The sequence below is a fragment of the Staurois parvus genome, unplaced genomic scaffold, assembly GCF_062004578.1.
Source record: "Staurois parvus isolate SC_StPar_1 unplaced genomic scaffold, SC_StPar_1.0 ptg000364l, whole genome shotgun sequence".
Taxonomy (NCBI): domain Eukaryota; kingdom Metazoa; phylum Chordata; class Amphibia; order Anura; family Ranidae; genus Staurois; species Staurois parvus.
In genome coordinates, this window is record NW_028318160.1 from 650,060 (window position 1) to 674,236 (window position 24,177).

At 49.4% G+C, this 24,177-nt stretch overlaps 1 protein-coding gene across 9 annotated transcripts in view; it reads left to right on the top strand.

Moving 5' to 3' along the window:
* L1CAM (L1 cell adhesion molecule) overlaps positions 1-24,177 on the top strand; it is a 721,289-nt gene that overhangs the window by 502,928 nt on the left and 194,184 nt on the right. For all 9 annotated transcript variants that reach the window (XM_089685157.1, XM_089685163.1, XM_089685158.1 and 6 more), the window contains one exon: positions 15,861-16,020. In XM_089685157.1, coding sequence (XP_089541283.1) covers positions 15,861-16,020 — 160 coding nt within the window. The remainder of the gene's footprint in view (positions 1-15,860; positions 16,021-24,177) is intronic.

The following is a 24,177-nucleotide window of genomic DNA, read 5'->3' on the forward strand; positions in this document are numbered from 1 at the left end:
CCCACTGGGTGAACGTGGTGCCGTCACAGCCGCACCAGCAACTTGGACAGGTCACGCCGCTTTTGCCTCCACGTTTGCACGTCCTTGGTCCACAAAAGATGTCCGCCTCTACCACCTCTTCTTCCTTCGTGTCCTCAGCCGCCACCCCCGTGCCAAGTCCCATTACCCGACCGGCATATCACATGTGCAGGGCGCAACGGTGTCACGCTGTGCTGCACCTGGTATGCCTTGGCGAACGTAGTCACACAGGGGAGGAACTTCTCAGTGTAATGAACAGAGAAATCGACAGATGGCTGTCTCCGTGCAAACTCAAAATCGGAACCATGTTGACCGACAACGGAAAGAACATGGTGTCTGCTCTGCGTCAAGGAAGGTTGTGCCATGCGCCATGCATGGCTCACGTGTTCAATCTGGTTGTCAAGCGGTTCCTAAAATCCACCATCCCACTGCAAGACATCCTTAAAATGTCACGTAAACTTTGCATGCATTTCAGCCATTCCTACACCGCAAAGCACACCCTCCTTGAGCTGCAGCAGCAGAACGGAATTCCACAGCATCGCCTGATCTGCGACATTGCAACAAGGTGGAATTCAACCCTACACATGTTAGACCGCCTTTACGAACAGCGAAAGGCCATCACCGATTTCCTGATGTTACAAGCGGATAAAGGTACTCCCCTGTGTAACTTCGATGTCAGCCATTGGCAGCTCATGCGTGACACCTGCCGCTTGCTCAGGCCCTTTGAGGAGGCCACGCTATTCGTGAGTCGCCAGGACTATGGGATGAACGACGTCATTCCTCTGTTGCACGTCCTGGAACAAATGCTGTTAACAATGGCTGGTCAGGGTGCGGTAGACGTGGCGCACAGATCTCAACGCCACATGACCCCTGTGGGGGCAGGACAGGAAGAAGAGGAGGAGGTAGAGGAGGACATTTGTGCTCAGGAATTATTGAGTGAAATGGGTGGTTTTTCCACTCAGCGGACAGGAGTGGAGGAGCAGGAGCATGTGGTAGAGGAGGAGGAGACAGAGGACCCAGACGCACCGTGGCAGTATGCTGTGGAGATGGAGGCAGGGAGTCCCTCGCATTCCTTGGCACAAATGGCCCATAGCATGCTCGGTTGCTTGCGTAGCGACAGCCGAATAATAACCATCAGACAGAGGGATGACTTTTGGCTGTCCACCTTGTTGGACCCTCGCTACCGTTCAAAAATGGTGGCCTTTTCACACCTGCTGAGAGGGAGGCCAAAATAACGTACTATAAAAACCACCTATGTAGTCAGTTGGTCTCTGCCTTTGTGCGCCAACGTCCATCCTCAGACACTGTGGGCCCTGTGCGCTCGCGTTCCGCTGCCATGGCAGCAGGGGAGGGGTGGGGTGGTAGGAGCAGTGGTAGCTCCACCAGCAGCGGCTGCCTCAGTCTGCAGTCGATGATGAGTAGCTTTCTTCACCAGCGCAGTGAGGAAACTACTAACCAGCCGCAGCAGCAGCAGCATCAGGTGGACCTGGAGCAGGACCTCAAACAACAGGCTTGGGCCTACTTGGACAGCACCCTGCCAACCGAGGTAGACAATCCCCTTGACTACTGGGCAACGAAACTTGACCTTTGGCCCCAACTAGCTGAATTTGCCCTTGAAAGGCTGTCATGCCCGGCCAGTAGCGTGGCATCGGAGCGCGTGTTTAGTGCGGCAGGAGGTATTGTAACTCCGCGGAGGACACGACTGTCCACCCAAAGTGTGGAGAGACTCACGTTTGTGAAAATGAATCAGGCGTGGATTAGTCTGGATTTCAAACCACCAGTTCCTGACACAACTGACTAAATCCGCCATGAATCATGCCCCTGCCATGTGCCACTTTCAGGTCTACTCACACTGCTGGTGTGTTCCATTTTTTGTCATAGGGTGCTGGCAGATTACGGGCCTCCCATAGCTGCTGCCAGGCCCCTAATCTGCCATGGGCCCCTATACCGCCTCCTCATGCTGCTGCCAGGTCCAGAGTCTCTCATGGGTCCCTGTACGGCCTCCCATTGCTGCTGTCTCCATCGCCACACTCTGCCATGTGCCACTTTCAGGTCTCCTCACACACTGCTGGTGTGTTGAATTTTTTGACATAGGGTGCTGGCAGATCACAGGCCTCCCATAGCTGCTGCCAGGCCCCTAATCTGCCATGGGCCCCTATACCGCCTCCTCATGCTGCTGCCAAGTCCAGAGTCTCTCATGGGTCCCTGTACGGCCTCCCATTGCTGCTGTCTCCATCGCCACACTCTGCCATGTGCCACTTTCAGGTCTCCTCACACACTGCTGGTGTGTTGAATTTTTTGACATAGGGTGCTGGCAGATTACGGGCCTCCCATAGCTGCTGCCAGGCCCCTAATCTGCCATGGGCCCCTATACCGCCTCCTCATGCTGCTGCCAGGTCCAGAGTCTGTCATGGGTCCCTGTACGGCCTCCCATTGCTGCTGTCTCCATCGCCACACTCTGCCATGTGCCACTTTCAGGTCTCCTCACACTGCTGGTGTGTTCCATTTTTTGTCATAGGGTGCTGGCAGATTACGGGCCTCCTATAGCTGCTGCCAGGCCCCTAATCTGCCATGGGCCCCTATACCGCCTCCTCATGCTGCTGCCAAGTCCAGAGTCTGTCATGGGTCCCTGTACGGCCTCCCATTGCTGCTGTCTCCATCGCCACACTCTGCCATGTGCCACTTTCAGGTCTCCTCACACTGCTGGTGTGTTCCATTTTTTGTCATAGGGTGCTGGCAGATTACGGGCCTCCTATAGCTGCTGCCAGGCCCCTAATCTGCCATGGGCCCCTGTACCGCCTCCTCATGCTGCTGCCAGGTCCACAGTGTCTCATGCCATGTGCCACTTTCAGGTCTCCTCACACTGCTGGTGTGTTCAATTTTTTGACATAGGGTGCTGGCAGATTACGGGCCTCCCATAGCTGCTGCCAGGCCCCTAATCTGCCATGGGCCCCTATACCGCCTCCTCATGCTGCTGCCAAGTCCAGAGTCTGTCATGGGTCCCTGTACGGCCTCCCATTGCTGCTGTCTCCATCGCCACACTCTGCCATGTGCCACTTTCAGGTCTCCTCACACTGCTGGTGTGTTCCATTTTTTGTCATAGGGTGCTGGCAGATTACAGGCCTCCTATAGCTGCTGCCAGGCCCCTAATCTGCCATGGGCCCCTATACCGCCTCCTCATGCTGCTGCCAAGTCCAGAGTCTGTCATGGGTCCCTGTACGGCATCCCATTGCTGCTGTCTCCATCGCCACACTCTGCCATGTGCCACTTTCAGGTCTCCTCACACTGCTGGTGTGTTCCATTTTTTGTCATAGGATGCTGGCAGATTACGGGCCTCCTATAGCTGCTGCCAGGCCCCTAATCTGCCATGGGCCCCTATACCGCCTCCTCATGCTGCTGCCAGGTCCAGAGTCTCTCATGGGTCCCTGTATGGCCTCCCATTGCTGCTGTCTCCATCGCCACACTCTGCCATGTGCCACTTTCAGGTCTCCTCACACACTGCTGGTGTGTTGAATTTTTTGACATAGGGTGCTGGCAGATTACGGGCCTCCCATAGCTGCTGCCAGGCCCCTAATCTGCCATGGGCCCCTATACCGCCTCCTCATGCTGCTGCCAAGTCCAGAGTCTGTCATGGGTCCCTGTACGGCCTCCCATTGCTGCTGTCTCCATCGCCACACTCTGCCATGTGCCACTTTCAGGTCTCCTCACACTGCTGGTGTGTTCCATTTTTTGTCATAGGGTGCTGGCAGATTACGGGCCTCCTATAGCTGCTGCCAGGCCCCTAATCTGCCATGGGCCCCTATACCGCCGCCTCATGCTGCTGCCAAGTCCAGAGTCTGTCATGGGTCCCTGTACGGCCTCCCATTGCTGCTGTCTCCATCGCCACACTCTGCCATGTGCCACTTTCAGGTCTCCTCACACTGCTGGTGTGTTCCATTTTTTGTCATAGGGTGCTGGCAGATTACGGGCCTCCTATAGCTGCTGCCAGGCCCCTAATCTGCCATGGGCCCCTATACCGCCTCCTCATGCTGCTGCCAGGTCCAGAGTCTGTCATGGGTCCCTGTACGGCCTCCCATTGCTGCTGTCTCCATCGCCACACTCTGCCATGTGCCACTTTCAGGTCTCCTCACACTGCTGGTGTGTTCCATTTTTTGTCATAGGGTGCTTGCAGATTACGGGCCTCCTATAGCTGCTGCCAGGCCCCTAATCTGCCATGGGCCCCTATACCGCCTCCTCATGCTGCTGCCAGGTCCAGAGTCTCTCATGGGTCCCTGTACTGCCTCCCATTGCTGCTGTCTCCATCGCCACACTCTGCCATGTGCCACTTTCAGGTCTCCTCACACACTGCTGGTGTATTGAATTTTTTGACATAGGGTGCTGGCAGATTACGGGCCTCCCATAGCTGCTGCCAGGCCCCTAATCTGCCATGGGTCCCTATACCGCCTCCTCATGCTGCTGCCAGGTCCACAGTGTCTCATGCCATGTGCCACTTTCAGGTCTCCTCACACTGCTGGTGTGTTCCATTTTTTGTCATAGGGTGCTGGCAGATTACGGGCCTCCTATAGCTGCTGCCAGGCCCCTAATCTGCCATGGGCCCCTGTACCGCCTCCTCATGCTGCTGCCAGGTCCAGAGTCTCTCATGGGTCCCTGTACAACCTCCCATTGCTGCTGTCTCCATCGCCACACTCTGCCATGTGCCACTTTCAGGTCTCCTCACACACTGCGTGTGTGTGGAATTTTTTGACATAGGGTGCTGGCAGATTACGGGCCTCCCATAGCTGCTGCCAGGCCCCTAATCTGCCATGGGCCCCTGTACCGCCTCCTCATGCTGCTGCCAGGTCCACAGTGTCTCATGCCATGTGCCACTTTCAGGTCTCCTCACACTGCTGGTGTGTTCAATTTTTTTACATAGGGTGCTGGCAGATTACGGGCCTCCCATAGCTGCTGCCAGGCCCCTAATCTGCCATGGGCCCCTATACCGCCTCCTCATGCTGCTGCCAAGTCCAGAGTCTGTCATGGGTCCCTGTACGGCCTCTCATTGCTGCTGTCTCCATCGCCACACTCTGCCATGTGCCACTTTCAGGTCTCCTCACACTGCTGGTGTGTTCAATTTTTTGTCATAGAGTGCTGGCAGATTACGGGCCTCCTATAGCTGCTGCCAGGCCCCTAATCTGCCATGGGCCCCTATACCGCCTCCTCATGCTGCTGCCAAGTCCAGAGTCTGTCATGGGTCCCTGTACGGCCTCCCATTGCTGCTGTCTCCATCGCCACACTCTGCCATGTGCCACTTTCAGGTCTCCTCACACTGCTGGTGTGTTCCATTTTTTGTCATAGGGTGCTGGCAGATTACAGGCCTCCTATAGCTGCTGCCAGGCCCCTAATCTGCCATGGGCCCCTGTACCGCCTCCTCATGCTGCTGCCAGGTCCACAGTGTCTCATGCCATGTGCCACTTTCAGGTCTCCTCACACTGCTGGTGTGTTAAATTTTTTGACATAGGGTGCTGGCAGATTACGGGCCTCCTATAGCTGCTGCCAGGCCCCTAATCTGCCATGGGCCCCTATACCGCCTCCTCATGCTGCTGCCAAGTCCAGAGTCTGTCATGGGTCCCTGTACGGCCTCCCATTGCTGCTGTCTCCATCGCCACACTCTGCCATGTGCCACTTTCAGGTCTCCTCACACACTGCTGGTGTGTTGAATTTTTTGACATAGGGTGCTGGCAGATTACGGGCCTCCCATAGCTGCTGCCAGGCCCCTAATCTGCCATGGGCCCCTATACCGCCTCCTCATGCTGCTGCCAGGTCCACAGTGTCTCATGCCATGTGCCACTTTCAGGTCTCCTCACACTGCTGGTGTGTTCCATTTTTTGTCATAGGGTGCTGGCAGATTACGGGCCTCCTATAGCTGCTGCCAGGCCCCTAATCTGCCATGGGTCCCTATACCGCCTCCTCATGCTGCTGCCAAGTCCAGAGTCTGTCATGGGTCCCTGTACGGCCTCCCATTGCTGCTGTCTCCATCGCCACACTCTGCCATGTGCCACTTTCAGGTCTCCTCACACTGCTGGTGTGTTCCATTTTTTGTCATAGGGTGCTGGCAGATTACGGGCCTCCTATAGCTGCTGCCAGGCCCCTAATCTGCCATGGGCCCCTGTACCGCCTCCTCATGCTGCTGCCAGGTCCACAGTGTCTCATGCCATGTGCCACTTTCAGGTCTCCTCACACTGCTGGTGTGTTCCATTTTTTGTCATAGGGTGCTGGCAGATTACGGGCCTCCTATAGCTGCTGCCAGGCCCCTAATCTGCCATGGGTCCCTATACCGCCTCCTCATGCTGCTGCCAAGTCCAGAGTCTGTCATGGGTCCCTGTACGGCCTCCCATTGCTGCTGTCTCCATCGCCACACTCTGCCATGTGCCACTTTCAGGTCTCCTCACACTGCTGGTGTGTTCAATTTTTTGTCATAGAGTGCTGGCAGATTACGGGCCTCCTATAGCTGCTGCCAGGCCCCTAATCTGCCATGGGCCCCTATACCGCCTCCTCATGCTGCTGCCAAGTCCAGAGTCTGTCATGGGTCCCTGTACGGCCTCCCATTGCTGCTGTCTCCATCGCCACACTCTGCCATGTGCCACTTTCAGGTCTCCTCACACTGCTGGTGTGTTCCATTTTTTGTCATAGGGTGCTGGCAGATTACGGGCCTCCTATAGCTGCTGCCAGGCCCCTAATCTGCCATGGGCCCCTGTACCGCCTCCTCATGCTGCTGCCAGGTCCACAGTGTCTCATGCCATGTGCCACTTTCAGGTCTCCTCACACTGCTGGTGTGTTAAATTTTTTGACATAGGGTGCTGGCAGATTACGGGCCTCCTATAGCTGCTGCCAGGCCCCTAATCTGCCATGGGCCCCTATACCGCCTCCTCATGCTGCTGCCAAGTCCAGAGTCTGTCATGGGTCCCTGTACGGCCTCCCATTGCTGCTGTCTCCATTGCCACACTCTGCCATGTGCCACTTTCAGGTCTCCTCACACACTGCTGGTGTGTTGAATTTTTTGACATAGGGTGCTGGCAGATTACGGGCCTCCCATAGCTGCTGCCAGGCCCCTAATCTGCCATGGGCCCCTATACCGCCTCCTCATGCTGCTGCCAGGTCCGCAGTGTCTCATGCCATGTGCCACTTTCAGGTCTCCTCACACTGCTGGTGTGTTCCATTTTTTGTCATAGGGTGCTGGCAGATTACGGGCCTCCTATAGCTGCTGCCAGGCCCCTAATCTGCCATGGGTCCCTATACCGCCTCCTCATGCTGCTGCCAAGTCCAGAGTCTGTCATGGGTCCCTGTACGGCCTCCCATTCCTGCTGTCTCCATCGCCACACTCTGCCATGTGCCACTTTCAGGTCTCCTCACACTGCTGGTGTGTTCCATTTTTTGTCATAGGGTGCTGGCAGATTACGGGCCTCCTATAGCTGCTGCCAGGCCCCTAATCTGCCATGGGCCCCTGTACCGCCTCCTCATGCTGCTGCCAGGTCCACAGTGTCTCATGCCATGTGCCACTTTCAGGTCTCCTCACACTGCTGGTGTGTTCCATTTTTTGTCATAGGGTGCTGGCAGATTACGGGCCTCCTATAGCTGCTGCCAGGCCCCTAATCTGCCATGGGTCCCTATACCGCCTCCTCATGCTGCTGCCAAGTCCAGAGTCTCTCATGGGTCCCTGTACGGCCTCCCATTGCTGCTGTCTCCATCGCCACACTCTGCCATGTGCCACTTTCAGGTCTCCTCACACTGCTGGTGTGTTCCATTTTTTGTCATAGGGTGCTGGCAGATTACGGGCCTCCTATAGCTGCTGCCAGGCCCCTAATCTGCCAGGGGCCCCTGTACCGCCTCCTCATGCTGCTGCCAGGTCCACAGTGTCTCATGCCATGTGCCACTTTCAGGTCTCCTCACACTGCTGGTGTGTTCAATTTTTTGACATAGGGTGCTGGCAGATTACGGGCCTCCTATAGCTGCTGCCAGGCCCCTAATCTGCCATGGACCCCTATACCGCCTCCTCATGCTGCTGCCAGGTCCAGAGTCTCTCATGGGTCCCTTTACGGCCTCCCATTGCTGCTGTCTCCATCGCCACACTCTGCCATGTGCCACTTTCAGGTCTCCTCACACACTGCTGGTGTGTTGAATTTTTTGACATAGGGTGCTGGCAGATTACGGGCCTCCCATAGCTGCTGCCAGGCCCCTAATCTGCCATGGGCCCCTATACCGCCTCCTCATGCTGCTGCCAGGTCCACAGTGTCTCATGCCATGTGCCACTTTCAGGTCTCCTCACACTTCTGGTGTGTTCCATTTTTTGTCATAGGGTTTTGGCAGATTACGGGCCTCCCATTGCTGCTGCTAGGCCCGTAATCTGCCATGGGCCCCCATACCGACTCCTCATGCTGTGACGTTGCAACAAGGTGGAATTCAACCCTACATATGTTAGACCGCCTTTACGAACAGCAAAAGGCCATCACAGATTTCCTGATGTTAAAAGCGGATAAAGGTACTCCCTGTGTAACTTAGATGTCAGCCATTGGCAGCTCATGCGTGACACCTGCGCTTGCTCAGGCCCTTTGAGGAGGCCACGCTATTCGTGAGTCGGCAGGACTATGGGATGAACGACGTCATTCCTCTGTTGCACGTCCTGGAACAAATGCTGTTAACAATGGCTGGTCAGGGTGCGGTAGACGTGGCGCACAGATCTCAACGCCACATGACCCCTGTGGGGGCAGGACAGGAAGAAGAGGAGGAGGTAGAGGAGGACATTGGTGCTCAGGAATTATTGAGTGAAATGGGTGGTTTTTCCACTCAGCGGACAGGAGTGGAGGAGCAGGAGCATCTGGTAGAGGAGGAGGAAGAGGAGACAGAGGACCCAGACGCACCGTGGCAGTATGCTGTGGAGATGGAGGCAGGGAGTCCCTCGCATTCCTTGGCACAAATGGCCCATAGCATGCTCGCTTGCTTGCGTACCGACAGCCGAATAATAACCATCAGACAGAGGGATGACTTTTGGCTGTCCACCTTGTTGGACCCTCGCTACCGTTCAAAAATGGTGGCCTTTTTCACACCTGCTGAGAGGGAGGCCAAAATAACGTACTATAAAAACCACCTATGTAGTCAGCTGGTCTCTGCCTGTCTGCGCCAACGTCCATTCTCAGACACTGTGGGCCCTGTGCGCTCGCGTTCCGCTGCCATGGCAGCAGGGGAGGGGTGGGGTGGTAGGAGCAGTGGCAGCTCCACCAGCAGCAGCTGCCTCAGTCTGCAGTCGATGAGGAGTAGCTTTCTTCACCAGCGCAGTGAGGAAACTACTAACCAGCCGCAGCAGCAGCAGCATCAGGTGGACCTGGAGCAGGACCTCAAACAACAGGCTTAGGCCTACTTGGACAGCACCCTGCCAACCGAGGTAGACAATCCCCTTGACTACTGGGCAACGAAACTTGACCTTTGGCCCCAACTAGCTGAATTTGCCCTTGAAAGGCTGTCATGCCCGGCCAGTAGCGTGGCATCGGAGCGCGTGTTTAGTGCGGCAGGAGGTATTGCAACTCCGCGGAGGACACGACTGTCCACCCAAAGTGTGGAGAGACTCACGTTTGTGAAAATGAATCAGGCGTGGATTAGTCTGGATTTCAAACCACCAGTTCCTGACACAACTGACTAAATCCGCCATGAATCATGCCCCAAACATGTGCCACTTTCAGGTCTCCTCACACTGCTGGTGTGTTCCATTTTTTGTCATAGGGTGCTGGCAGATTACGGGCCTCCCATAGCTGCTGCCAGGCCCCTAATCTGCCATGGGCCCCTATACCGCCTCCTCATGCTGCTGCCAAGTCCAGAGTCTCTCATGGGTCCCTGTACGGCCTCCCATTGCTGCTGTCTCCATCGCCACACTCTGCCATGTGCCACTTTCAGGTCTCCTCACACTGCTGGTGTGTTCCATTTTTTGTCATAGGGTGCTGGCAGATTACGGGCCTCCCATAGCTGCTGCCAGGCCCCTAATCTGCCATGGGCCCCTATACCGCCTCCTCATGCTGCTGCCAGGTCCAGAGTCTCTCATGGGTCCCTGTACGGCCTCCCATTGCTGCTGTCTCCATCGCCACACTCTGCCATGTGCCACTTTCAGGTCTCCTCACACTGCTGGTGTGTTCCATTTTTGTCATAGGGTGCTGGCAGATTACGGGCCTCCCATAGCTGCTGCCAGGCCCCTAATCTGCCATGGGCCCCCGTACCGACTCCTCGTGCTGCTGCCAGGCCCGTAATCTGTCATGGGCCCCTGTACTGCCTCCTCATGCTGCTGCCAGGTCCAGAGTGTGTCATGGGTCCCTGTACGGCCTCCCATTGCTGCTGTCTCCATCGCCACACTCTGCCATGTGCCACTTTCAGGTCTCCTCACACTGCTGGTGGTTTCCATTTTTGTCATAGAGTGCTGTATGGCCTCCCATTGCTGCTGCCTCCACCGCCACACTGTGGCTCCACACTCTGGTTTTGGCCCCGTGACTGCCCAAATGAGTGAAGTGTGCGGTGATTCTAAGATCGACGGCACTCATCTGCATGTCATACTGACTGACAGTATTATTTCTCTTCCCCAGCAGACTCCAAGGGCATTTAAATTAAAGGTACAGTGTTCTGCACTAATATAAAGGCTCTCTGAAGCCTAGAAACACCCTTTTATAAGTTAAATTCGCAGCGAATATATTCGACTCGAATCAAAATTTTTCCACGAATTCGCCGAATCAGTCGAATCGAATTTTTGAATACTTCGCTCATCTCTAATAAACATACCTTTACCCTATAGATTTATAGAAATCTGCAGTCAGCTGTATTGTAGTCATTGGCTTTGCCCTGAAGGACAGAAAGGTCTCATGTCTGATAATGGTTTTAGCCCTGGGGATCCAAGTTCAGACGCTACCTAAATTTGAAAACTAGGGGCAAGGTTTCAGAGTGGAAAAGCCAATCTGGGTGGAAAGACTAGTGGCATTCAGTAGAAGTTCCTACATTTTATGTATGAAGTGAGAGTGTGGGGAGTAGGCAGATAGTAGGAGGCCTTCAGGAACTGTGTCAGGGGGATTGAGTGATAAAGAAAAGGCAATATCGAAGACAGGTGTCGCCCCATGATTGGTGTGCATCTGCAAAATATCTATCAAAGATGTGGGTGAATAAGTTTGCATGATAGAGTAAGTTAAAGTGAGGTACTCCAAGGCTTCTGTCTAATTAGAATGTTATGGGGTGGGCTTTCTTTGCCCATATGAAACACGTTACCACTTAGCGACTGGAGGAACACTTTGTGTACTTGTATAGGGATCATTTGGAATATATACAGATACCTAGGTAAAATGTCCATCTTGCATACTGATTTTTCCCAAACTGGTAATGTTTAAGGATGGTTTGGTGTTCTAAGGACTCTCTAGTGGTTTTTAATAGTGGTAGTTAGTTAATCCAATAGAGGCGGGATAGATCTGAAGTGGTATAGGTTCCCAAATGATTAATATCAACCAGTTGCCAAGAGAAGGAGAAATGTTCCTGAATCTTTTCTCCTTTTTTCCAAGGTTGAAGAGCTAGGTAATATATTAAAAGAAGGGATCGGCAGGTACTGTGTTCAGCTCACTGAACTAAAGGTCCATTTGGGAAACTTTTGTAGGATATAGGTTTGAGCACCGTTTTGTTTGTGGTAATAGCAAAGTGACATCTTGCTGCATTTTTTGGCGCATTAATTGCCTTTTGGACCTGGTGTTTGTAGTGGAGTGACTTCATTGGGGGCCCTCGCTTCTGTGAGTGTGACTTATCTTCTGAAATGTCTCTAGAAAGGAGATACTGTTTAATAGGTCAATAGGTTTCCCATTTCATTTTGGAGAAGTTAGGGTTGTTTTTTTTATGGTGTAATGCAAAATTGGTGAAGGTGGGGATAATATTTCTGATTATGGGTTGGTTGGGAGTGTTTTTTGTGAAAAATCCATGTACATACTCATATGCCACACCAGATAACTTATTCAGGTAGAAATGTGCTATCTGTAGAAAGGCAGTCTTCTGACATTGGTATTCTTTGTTTTCAAAAGTTGGAATAAAGACTTGGATTTAATTTATTTATTTAGAATTCATGTTTCTGTGCTTTGCTTTTATTTTATTACACCAAACCTCAGGAAATGGCCTGGCGTGCCACAAAAATACTGAATATGTAATGTTTTGCCTCAAGTTAACATTTCACGTTCTACTATTAAATGCTTTTTTATATAGGCATTTAATTCCACTGGCAGATGCCAGAATTTATACAGCTTGTCTGAGCTTCCAGAAAGCAGGATACAGGGAGCTGAAGTTACACTCTGCAATGCGAACTGCTCTGAGAGCTGATTGCAGGAAAGGGACACACCATTTCACACAGCACACAGAGCTGATGCTGTCAATCTTATTCTGAGTTCTGTAGCTCCCTACCTAGTAAACTTTTTCTCTCAGTGTCAGGAAAGTATGTGTCAGGGACTGCGGGTCTCGCAGTGGCGCACAGGTCTGCACATACACAGATTGCCAAGGTGCACTAATGTGCAGGCACTAGGACCTGGGCGTCGGCGTCGACAATTGCACCAATGACTGTGCAGGGTGCACTATTTAAACTGGCCAGATGGTGACTAGGTTGCCGCAAGGTCTAGTTCCTGTACCCGTGTTCTGAAGTGTGTTCCTGTTGCCAATCCTGCTTGTCCTGATTTGTGTTGACCTTCTCCTGCTCTGACCCCCGGCTCGTCCCTGACTACTCTCCTGCCTGTTGTATATTACTATTGGACCTCCCATTGCTGAACCTTGGCTCGTGACCCGGCTGCTCTCTGAACTTTTTCAAAGATTGAAGTCAGCTTCTGTCTTTACTAAGCTGGATTTGAGGGGTGCATACAATCTAGTCCGTATCAGAGAGGGGGACGAATGGAAAACAGCATTCGGGCATTTTGAATATTTGGTCATGCCATTCGGCCTTTGTAATGCGCCCGCCACCTTCCAGCACTTCATAAACGACGTGTTCAGGGACTATCTGGACATCTTCGTTGTCGTCTACCTGGACGACATCCTGATCTTTTCCCTGTCATTGGAGGTCCATAGAGGTCACGTGAGGTGCGTGTTGGAGCGGCTCTGCCAACACGGCCTATACGCCAAGGCAGGCAAGTGCTGTTTTGAACAGCATAATATCTATTTTTTGGGTCTGACCATCTCCACCACGGGAATAGCCATGGATCCTCAAAAGGTCTCGGCTATTTTGGATTGGCCAGTACCTACTGACAAAAAGGCGGTCCAACGCTTCATTGGCTTCGCAAACTTCTATAGAAAGTTTATCAAGAACTTTTCTGGCATGGTTTCCCCAATCACCCAGTTGACCAGACAGGGGGTCCGTTTTCAGTGGAAGCCGGAAGCGCAGGAAGCCTTCACATCCTTAAAGAAGTTGTTCACTGAAGCCCCTATTCTGAGCCCTCCTGACCCATCATTATCCTATATCCTGGAGGTAGATGCGTCTGAGAACGCAGTTGGGGCAATTCTGTCGCAGAGGAAGGGCATTAAGGAGCTCATGCACCCGGTGGCCTTTTTCTCTAGGAAACTGACTTCTGGACCTCCCATTGCTGAACCTTGGCTCGTGACCTGTCTACTGTTTTGTACCTACCTGCCTCCACCGTTACCGACCTGGCTAGTCTGACTACGCTCATTCCTGACTGTCATCCATCCATCCCGCTCGGGACCTGGACTTGTCAGCCTCTTCACAGCAGGCTCACCCCCCCCAGCACGTACCCTCGGCGGGACCTCTCTACCACAGTTGGGTGCACTCAGGGGTCGCGACCTGGTTTCAGTCTCGCATCAAGTCCATCCCCAACATCAGGGGCTCTGGTGAAAAGGCAGACTGGGACTTAGACTCCGCGTCCTGGGGAATCCCGTTCTGTGGATCACTAGAGATTCCGCCGGGTGGTGCCTGACAGTATGTCAAAAGTGACTCATGCTGGTAACAGAAGAAAGAGGCAGCAGACAGAAGTTACACTTCATGATCAGGACTGACACAAATACTCACTATGCAGGAATGTGCTTTGTGCAAATTTTTGTTTAAAACCACTTTAACAAGAGATTATCTGATGTGTTTAACTCCTTGCCCTCTGGAAGATTTACCCCCCTTCATTACCAGGCCATTTTTTGCAATATGGCGCTGCGTTAGTTTAATTGACAATTGCGCAGTCATGCAGTGCTGTACATAAATTAAATTTGTCATTTTTTTTCACAAATAGAACTTTTTTGGGGGTATGTGATCACCTCTGCCTAATTTATTTTTTGCACTATAAACAAAAAGAGACCACCAATTTTGAAAAAAAAAAAAAAAATTCATATCCCCCAAAAAAATCTTCATAAATTTAGGCCAAAATGTCTTTGGTAAAAAAAATCCCAACAAGTATATATTGGTTTACATGAACGTTATAGCATCTACAAATGGCGGTATATATACTGGAATTTTTATTTATTTCGTTTTTATACTAGTAGTGGCGGCGATCAGCAACTTATAGGGGGACTGTGGTGAGCATTCTGACATTGACGCTGGGTGGAAACTGACTAACTGCCACTGACATCTCCAGTGACACTAATATAGTAATCAGTGCTAATAAATAACACTGACACTATACTAATGACACTGGGCAGGAAGGGGTTAACATCTGGGGCAATCAAAGGGTTAAAAAAATGGCAAGCAAAGGGTTAATATGTATGTAACTATCATGTGGGTGCAAATGTGCTGCTTTTACTCACGTGTGGTGTGTCTTTCCTCTCTCTTTGAAATGAAAAGGTTCCAGGGAGAGAAGATCCAGCTAGAGTCTGTGCCTGTATTTACAAATGTAGGCACAGCTCTGCTTCTCCATTCATTGCAGGAGATCAGCAGAGTCCGGATCAAAAATTATGGTTTGGGAGCTGCTCAAACATGTCCTTCAGCAAATGTCAATGGGGGGACACATGCATGCGCACTCCGAACCCGGAAAAACACAACTACATACGGGTACTGGTCTTTAAGCGATAATGAAACAAGAACAAAGCAAAGTGCAGTATTCAACATTAACCAATTTTTGTAATAAAGCAATTCAACCCATGAAAGTGCATGAACATTCTTTCTGTGTGAATGAGGCAAAAAATCATGTTTTTAGAATATTTCCTGTGCTGCTGAAATTATGTTTTTCATTAATTTAAAATGGAAAATATACTGTAGTACCAGTATTTGGTAGCTAGCAATTTCTGATTATATCTAGTGCCATCTAGTGGCCAAATGCAGTTTTTTATGTTTCAGCAAATTAATAATTAACTTTTTTTTGCCTCATTCTTTTCCACTCTATTTTCCCTGAGTGAATAGCTATACAAATGTTTGCATAAATATATCCTTTTATAGAGCAGTTCTACTGAGCACACATCCCTGTCACTGGTGGTATTTCATTTCATCCCTTTGGTTGTATATTGTATTGAGGACTCTTGTGCCTGTTTGCTGGAACTATTTGATGGGCATTTGTTTTGATTCTGTACAGCACTATTTAAAAAAAATATATTTTGAGATGTTTAATTGCATTTTCATATCATTTATAGTGCATTACTGGCACTTTTATATTGCTATACTTCATGCTGTATTGAGGTCTAGTGCATATGATACTTGGTACTTTGTATTTTTGAGTGGAGAATTATACATCGTGTTGAGGGGTACATTTATAGTGTATGTGTTTTTTTTTTAATTCAAGTTGTTACTGTCTCCTTTACCAGGATCCGTATCCAGTTTTTTGACAAAGTACATCTTTATTATAACATTTTAACTGTTATATAGAAATAATTATTTTCTGTGCATTTTCTTACAGATGCTACCCACATTGTAACTCCCCCAAAAACACAGCGTGTGAGGAAGGGTGGGAAGGCTACATTTGAGTGCATTCCTGTATTTGACCCCAGAATGTTGAAGTACCTCATCGAATGGAGAAAAGATAACATAGAGATAACAGAAGATGATGACGATGACAAGTATGAAGAATATTGATGGAAAACATGTTATAGGATAGGGAACACAAAATCATTTGATCAATAAACTAGATATAGTGTTATTAAACTAATAGTAAACTAATGCAGCAGCTATGAAAGCACTACTTTGGCTTAGCCTAAACTAAACCAACCATTTTGCATTTTTCCTATTATGATGTCCATCAAATATCATGCAATTAGGACAGGTATGGTGCTTTGATTAGACTTTTTTCACACATATCCAAGTCAATAAAACAGATATTTCCACAGCAATGCTATTGGCAAGTGGGTGGAACTGAGCAGTGGGGGACAATTCACTAAAGGTTATTGCACGCGTTATGTCGTTTGTGTGACCACATATCGCATGCGATACTGAAAATGTTAATTCACTATTGCTAGTATGCGGTATTTACTGAAAATAGCAAAAACGCTTGGTAAATACGGCAAAAAAGACCTTCACGGAAGGAAATAAATAAATGCATGCAGTAATTAAGTAGTGGTCTAGGCATGTGGTATGTACTAGTAACTGTCTGTAACTGTGATGGTTGTTAAGGAGTGGGTGGCCGCCACATTCTTAACAACCCTAGAGTCATTAGTTGTCTGTTGGGTTTGCCACTGACAGCTGAATGTAGAAAAAAAATTGCTGGCAATTAAAAATTAAGCAAAAAACAGTGTGGGAGCCCCCCCATCCATAGTAAGTCCTTTGGGTCTGGTATGGATTTTCAGGCGAACCCTCATGGCAAAATAAAAATAAAATAGTGTGGGCCCCCCCCCCCCAAAATCCATACCAGACCCTTATGTGAGCATGCAGCCCACAGGTCAGAAAAGGGGGGGATCCCCCCTCCTGAACCATACCAGGCCACATGCCCTCAACATGGAGGAGTGCTTTGGGGCAGGGGGGCTCCCCCCCCCAAGCACCTTGTCCCCAAGTTGATGGCCTTTGGTTATGACGGTCTGCGGGTGGGGGGCTTATGGGAATCTGGAAGCACCCTTTAACAAGGGGGCCCCCAGATCCCGCCCCCCATGTGAATGAGTATGGGGTACATGGAATGACCATGCCCCCTTGTAATGTCATGGGGCATGCTTGGTCGATGACGTTACAAGGGGGTGTGGTAACTCGGTGACATCACTGGATGGCCCCAACTCTTAGTTATTTAAGAACTGTCATGCCAGCGGAGCTGTCAGATGGCAGGAGCCAGCATCGAGAGCAGAGCCTTTTTTTTTTTTTTCTTTTTTTGGGTCAACGGTGGCTGCGGGCATCATGATTGACAATGGATCTACTTCGGGGGACATTTTTTTTATTTTTGTTTTTTTAATAAAGGACTTTTCAGAACTGCCTCCTGTGTTTTCTACACTACACTTCTTTTTCGGGTAAATGAGTAGCATGTACCCCATACTCATTCACATGGGGGGGCAGGATCTGGGGGCCCCCTTGTTAAAGGGTGCTTCCAGATTCCAATAAGCCCCCCCCCATCCGCAGACCCCACAACCACAAGCCAGGGTTGTGGGGAAGAGGCCCTTGTCCCCATCAACATGAGAAGAAGGTGCTTTAGGCAGGAAGCCCCCCTGCCCCAAAGCACTCCCCCATGTTGAGGGCATGTGGCCTGGTATGGTCTGGGGAGGGTTGGGGGGCCCTTGTCATCCTCCCCTCCACCCCCCTTTCCTGACATGCCGGGCTGCGTGCTTGAATAAGGGTCAGGCATGGATTTTTCCCCTCAAAATCCATACCAGACCCAAAGGGCTCTATCCTATAAAGTGCGGCTGTCTCCCATAGGAAATGTTCTTTTTTTATCCTCGCTCCAGACACCTTGCATACAGAGAAGAAAAAAAAAAGTTTCTCTTTCAAGCATTAGCTTTCCTTGTGGTCTTCGCAGGTTTAGCCTCTCCTGGGCAAGAAGACCCCCTCTTTTTGGGCTGTAAATCTCCCTTGATGGTGGGTACCCTTGGTACTGGGGTGGACTACAGTGCAGTATAAATGAGTGCGGTTAATGCTGAAGCCATCTGCTGGTAGTTAAACACTACTACGGCTGCTGCTATCCAGTGGGGTTCTTTCCCGCTATTTGTATGGTATAAATGACCGTAATGAAGCTGGCTGGCTGTTTTTGTTATATTTTTTGCTTTAACAGGCTTGTTGGGACTTGTAGTCTGCCTGTTGTGGCAGCTTCGCATGCTGTAACGTGGGGCTGGTGCACTGTTCTGTGGCGGGTGACATGTCACAGATTGGCTGGCAGGGAGGCAGGGCCAGCCCGGGTTTCCCCTGGTTGTTATGGAGCCATTGGGTACGCTTTCGCTAATTGGAACCTGCCTTCTGGTTGAGCAGTTGGCTTCCTTCTCCCTCCACTGCTGTCACCACAGTATACAGCCTTGGTGTCTGCCGCAATTCACGGTGAGTTTATGCTCAGATTTTCTATTATGCCTGTGTCTCCTTCCTTGTGGTGCCTCCTGCTATGCTATGCTATGCCTATACCTGCAGGGGCATGGAGTGGAGATTTTATATAGAGGGCTCCTGTTTATCAGTATCTTTTAGGATTATTGAAAGCCCTGCCGCCAGCCTCAAAGCACTGAAGTTTTTAAGGAAATTAATTTATTTTTAAATTTATTTATTTTAACCACATGCCGCCCAGCCACTGTAGAAATACGGCGGCAGGGCGGCACGGCTGGGCAAAACTACGTTTTAAAATGTGTGTTTTCTAAACAGGTAGGGGGCGCGCGAGGCCGCGGATGTAAGTCGCCGGGTCACAGCCGGTCGTTACCGGCTATGTCCCGGCAATTAGCGGCAATCACTGACAGAGAGCACAGCTGCAGTAGCTGTGCTTTCTGTCTGTTCCCTGACAGCTCCTGACACGCTGATCGGGACAGAAGAGTTCATCTGTCCGGATCAGTGTGTCTCCGTGCAGTACACACCCCCGCCCCCTAGTAAAACACTCCCCTCACACAGTTAACCCTTTCACTAAATAATAAAGTTAACCCCTTCCTCCCCAGTGCCATTACAGTGTCAGTGGTTTTTTTTTTGCACTGATCACTGTATTGGTGTCACTGGGGATGTCAGTGACCCCAAGTCAGTTCTCCCCCAGTGTCAGAATGTCCGCCGTAGTCCCGCAGTCCCGCCATAAGTCACTGATCGCCGCCACAAGTCGCTGATCGCCGCCATTATTAGTATGAAAAAAAATTAAAAATCCCAGTATCTTTCCCGCCATTTGTAAATGCTCTAACTTTCACGTAAACCAATTAATTTACACGTATTGGGTTTTTTTTTAGCAAAGACATGTCACAGAATACATTTTGGCAGAAATTTATGACTAAATTTGATTTTTAAATTTTTTTTTACTGGACATGTTTTATAGCAAAAAGTCCAAAACATTGTTTTTTTTCCTCAAAATTGTCAGCCTTTTTTTTTTTATAGCGCAAAAAATAAAAAACACACAGGCGATCAAATACCACCGAAAGAAAACTCAATTTGTGGGAAAAAAAAGGAGGTCAATTTTATTTATGTACCGTATTGCATGACCGCGCAGTTGTCCGTTAAACTAGCGCAGCGCTGTATAGCAAAAAAATGGCGTAAATTGCAGTATCTATACCATAGTTTGTAGATGCTATAACTTTCACACAAAGCAATCAATATACACTTATTGGGATTTTTTTTTACCAAAAACGTAGCAAAATACATTTTGGCCTAAATTTATAACTAACTTTGAGTTTACTATATATTTTTTTCTAGCTGAAATCAAAAAATATCGTTTTTCTTAAAAATTTTTGGTCTTTTTTTGTTTATAGCGTGAAAAATAAAAAGCGCACAGGTGATCAAATACCACCGAAAGAAATCTCTATTTGTGTGAAAAAAAGGACATAAATTTTGTTTGGCTGCAGCATTGCATGACTGCGCAATTATCAGTTGAATTAGTGCAGCGCCGAGTAGCAAAAAGAGGCCTGGTCAGGAAGTGGGGTAAATCCTCAGGAACGCAAGTGGTTAAAAGAGTGCTGCATGTACTTCAGAAGGAAGAGACCAGGGCGAAATAATTTTTCGACAGTTGGTCACTCCAAGTATACTAATTGTATTCTTATCCATAAGAATTAGCACAGACCGCTGCAGTCAAGGTCTTGTCACCTAAAATCTGCTAGAAGCATAGATCGGCCCATCATCATAGCAGAGGGCATTTTGGTCTGCCGGAGACTCTTTTCTGTGCCTGCCTGAGTTGGCTGTGGCTTGGACCTGTTCAGCTCCAACTTGCTTGAGTAATGAATGTGCACTGGCAGAAGGAATGTATCAGAGATGCATTAAAGTGGCAGACAAAAGTTTGCCTTCCCACTATGCTTGTCCACTAGGAAGTGCTGTGAACCAACTTTTCAGGATAAAGAGAATATCACGGCTGCCTTTAAGAAGCAGCCAGAAGCTCTCTTTCCCACTATGCTTGACCACTAAGAAGTGCCTTGAAGCTGTATTTTCAGGATAAAGAGTGTATCAAGACTACCTTAAAGGGGTAGATACATGTTTTTTGGCCCACTTTTTCATAGCTGCAAAGGATTGCTATGAATCCTGGGTGAAGCTACCGTAGCCAGGTGATTGCAATCAACTCAACATGCTAATAACTGCAGAAGGCCTTCCACAATGGAGAGCAGGTCAGCTTCTGCTGGCAAGGAACAGCCAAATGGATAAGTTGGTTATTTATGTGAAGCCGGTGCCTTCGCCCCGGTTAGTCCTTTTTTCTTTAGAGCAGGTAAAGTTTACCATGAGTGGAGTAGAACCAGAGGAGTCACAGGGATCTAGGCATTTCTTCAGTCAGAAGAAGAGGTCTGCATGGTTTTCTGGGGACAGTCTTTCTTGAGACAATACAGGACAACAGCAGCAGTGAGGCTGAGGTGGTTGGACAGCTATTTTTCACAGCAGAAGGAGGTTAAAGTGAAGATTGCAATATTTTTTCTCCCTATAGTTGTTAGCAGGCATCTTTTTTTTGCTCATGGTCTTTACTTTTCCCCTGAAGGTTTCTGGGTCAACGGTTTGCACCAGTTCTGGTGGCATACAGCTCACCATTCTTTGCCCATAGGGACCATTACCTCTTAAAGCTCTAAGGGGCAACATTCAGATACAGGTTTTGATAGAAATATACAAAATTTGCATTGCCTCTCTTCACCTGGGAGACCTTGTGGCTTTTTGTGGGCATCAAAGATAACTAAGGTTCCCATCCCTTCAACAATTCCTGTGCCTTGCCAGAGAGTACAAAAATAATAAAACTGGAGTCGGGAACCACTTCCAAAGTGTAATATTGATAATTTGGCCGAATCACCATTAAGGTTAAAGGTGTTGTCCTCAGGACTGATGATATATATAGCAAAGAGAACAATCTGCAGCTTGAAAAATATTTATTGAACACTATCAAAATGGCAAATTTTATAAATATCCCTCCACCCTAAACAAAAATAAAACACAATGACAACACTGCCATATCATAAAAACACCCGCCCCCGGGCACACAGACACACCTTCCACTCACACTGGGATGTGCATGACAAAGGGATGGGGTTATAGGGGCTCCAGATATATTTTTCAAGTCGCAGATTGTTCTCTTTGGGAAATCTTTTCTTGTGGATCCTTCACCCACAGGTTGGTGTTTGTGCCTTACCAGAGAGTCCATGCTCCACCAATCTGTGTACTAGGATGCTAGGCCCTGAAGTACTGAAATATTCTCATGGTGGGATCTTGAGACCTCTGGGTGAGGGAACAATTGCTACAGGCTCTATTGAGCGACCCAACATGAGCTTTTTGATATTCCAGTGATTTGGATGGACCCAGAAGCTTCAGAAATTGTCACTTGGGCTGAATAGTCCTGCACACAGCTCAGGGCAGAGTGCTTTTGCTCACCAATAGCTTACACATCAGATTCTAAGTCTCTGGGCTGTATACTTTTATATGAGAGGCCTCGATCCAAGGGTAGCTTCACATGGGACAATGCCTTTGGCACCCTAGCCATGTACAGGCCATTTGTTTTTTGGTGAACATGTTGATTTAGTCTTAGGACAATTTTCCTATTGCTTTTGGGAGTTCGGCTCTGGAGCAAGAGACTTCTTTCCTGTTGTTTTAGAAGAAAATGGAGAAATGTGGCTGTCAGAAAACATATTTAAATGAGTTATTAGTGGCCCGGGGCCTTCTTTGAATGCTGATGCAGGAGTGGAGTGTGAGGATTTTTTTCCCTTCTTTTTTGTGTCACCGGTTATGGGACATATCTTCATGTTCCTTTAGTCTGGCTACCCCAGCGCTTTTTCAGATTTTCATCATTCGGTGCACTCTTTCTTGTGTATTGTAGCTTTGGTCTTTGCTCTACACCCAGATCCTTTTTGATGATACAGTCGGTCTTTATGGCAATGCTGGGAATCGAAGGTCTTCAAGCCATTCATTACCTCAGTAATATCCTGCTGTTAGTTCCGCCTTCTACTATATCAAATTTTAGCCTGCGGAACACTCAAGAACTTTGAGTAGCTTTTCAATTATTAGTATAGTCATCTTCAGTCTTCTCAGGTCTTGCGACAGTGAATAATTCCAGCTAAAGCCACATCTCTCATTCTAAGTAGAAGATCCTGAACATTTAATTCAGGATGAAGGTGGTAATATCCAAGCCATTTTCATTAGCAAGAAGTTGTTGCAATTTTTGGACTTTCTGCCCTCCACCATGCCTGTGGGGGCAAGGGCCAGATGGTGAAGTAAAAGACTTCAAATCATTTTCCTTCAACAATGGAATCACTATTCTTCAGCTCTAGAAGTCTCTCTTCCCAGTTCCTATGGCCCACTCCTGTTATTGTAGATGGTTTCTTGGTTCAGGGTCAGAGGAGACGGGGTCCAATGGCAAGTTTCAACCTGTTCGGACTAGAGGTGGTCTGGTAAGTTCCGATGACAGTTTAGTCTCTGTTATGAGGTTAGGCGGTTAAAGTCTTTCCAGACAACAGGATCACAGTAGCTTACTTAGCCTGCCTATGTGGAGCCAGGAGTCTGCCACTTTAGAGGATAACATGCCTAATTTTTCTTTCACTAGAGTACAACGTTCAGTTTTGGGTGGCGTTGTATCTTCCAGGGACAGAGAATATTAGCAGACTGATTGAGCAAGAAGTTCATTGATCTCTACAAATTGCTTCTTAACCATAAATACCTACGGATGATCTTTAACCTAGGGATTGTGTTGTCTATTGGTCTGATGCAGTCAGCAGTCAATACCCAGCTTCCTTTCTACTTTTCCTGGGACTCACAGGTCATAGGTCATGATTCCAAGATGTGGAAATTCTGCCTGGTGCATGTCTGTCCTACAACTGATTATCAGAGTGTTTCCAAACGTCTGATGGGAAAAAGGCCAGATATTATTCATTTTGCCCTGTGGGTTGAGAGAGTCTGGGTTTCCTAGGGTATTGTAACGCACCGCCTGGCGGTACCTCTAGCAACCCACGGAATAGGATTCCCCAGAGCGCGGAGTCTAAGTCCCAGTCTGCTTTTTCACCAGGGCCCCTGATGGTGGGGATGGACTTGGAGCAGACAAAGACCAAGTCGCGGCCCCTGAGTACACCCACCCATGGTAGAGGGTTCCGCCAGAGGTATCTGCTAGCAAAGAGCCTGACGTGAAGAGGCAGATGGGTCCCTGCGGGACAGATGGATGGATGGCTGAGCAGAAGCGTGGTCAGACAGGCCGGGTCGGTAACCGTGGGGACAGCGTGGTACAAGGCAGCGGGCACAGAATAGTCGGGTCACTCGCCGGGTCAGTAACGGGGTCAAATCCAATAGGGAGCATCCAGAGAGAGGTCAGGCAAGCCAGGGGTCAGGGCAGGAGAAGGCAGCACGGTCAGGATCAATCAGGGTCGGCAACAATCAACTGATAGCAGGAGCAGGAACAAAACAGGTAAGACCATACGGCAACCAGTGTCAGTGCAGAGCGGATTTAAATACCGCGCCCTGCACTGTCATTAGTGCCAGGCGCACGCCCGTGGTCGCGAGTGTGCATGCGCGAGTTCCACCGTCGCCGCGGCCGCTCAGGACCTAGTGCCCGCACGCCAGTGCACATCAGCACACTGCTCCTGCGTCGGGCCACACGCCGCGGCGGCTCCTGACAGGTATGGGTCAGTTGTTGCCGAGATCGCCCGCTCCATAACAGGTATTTTGATCATAATCCTGGGGGCTGAAACGGA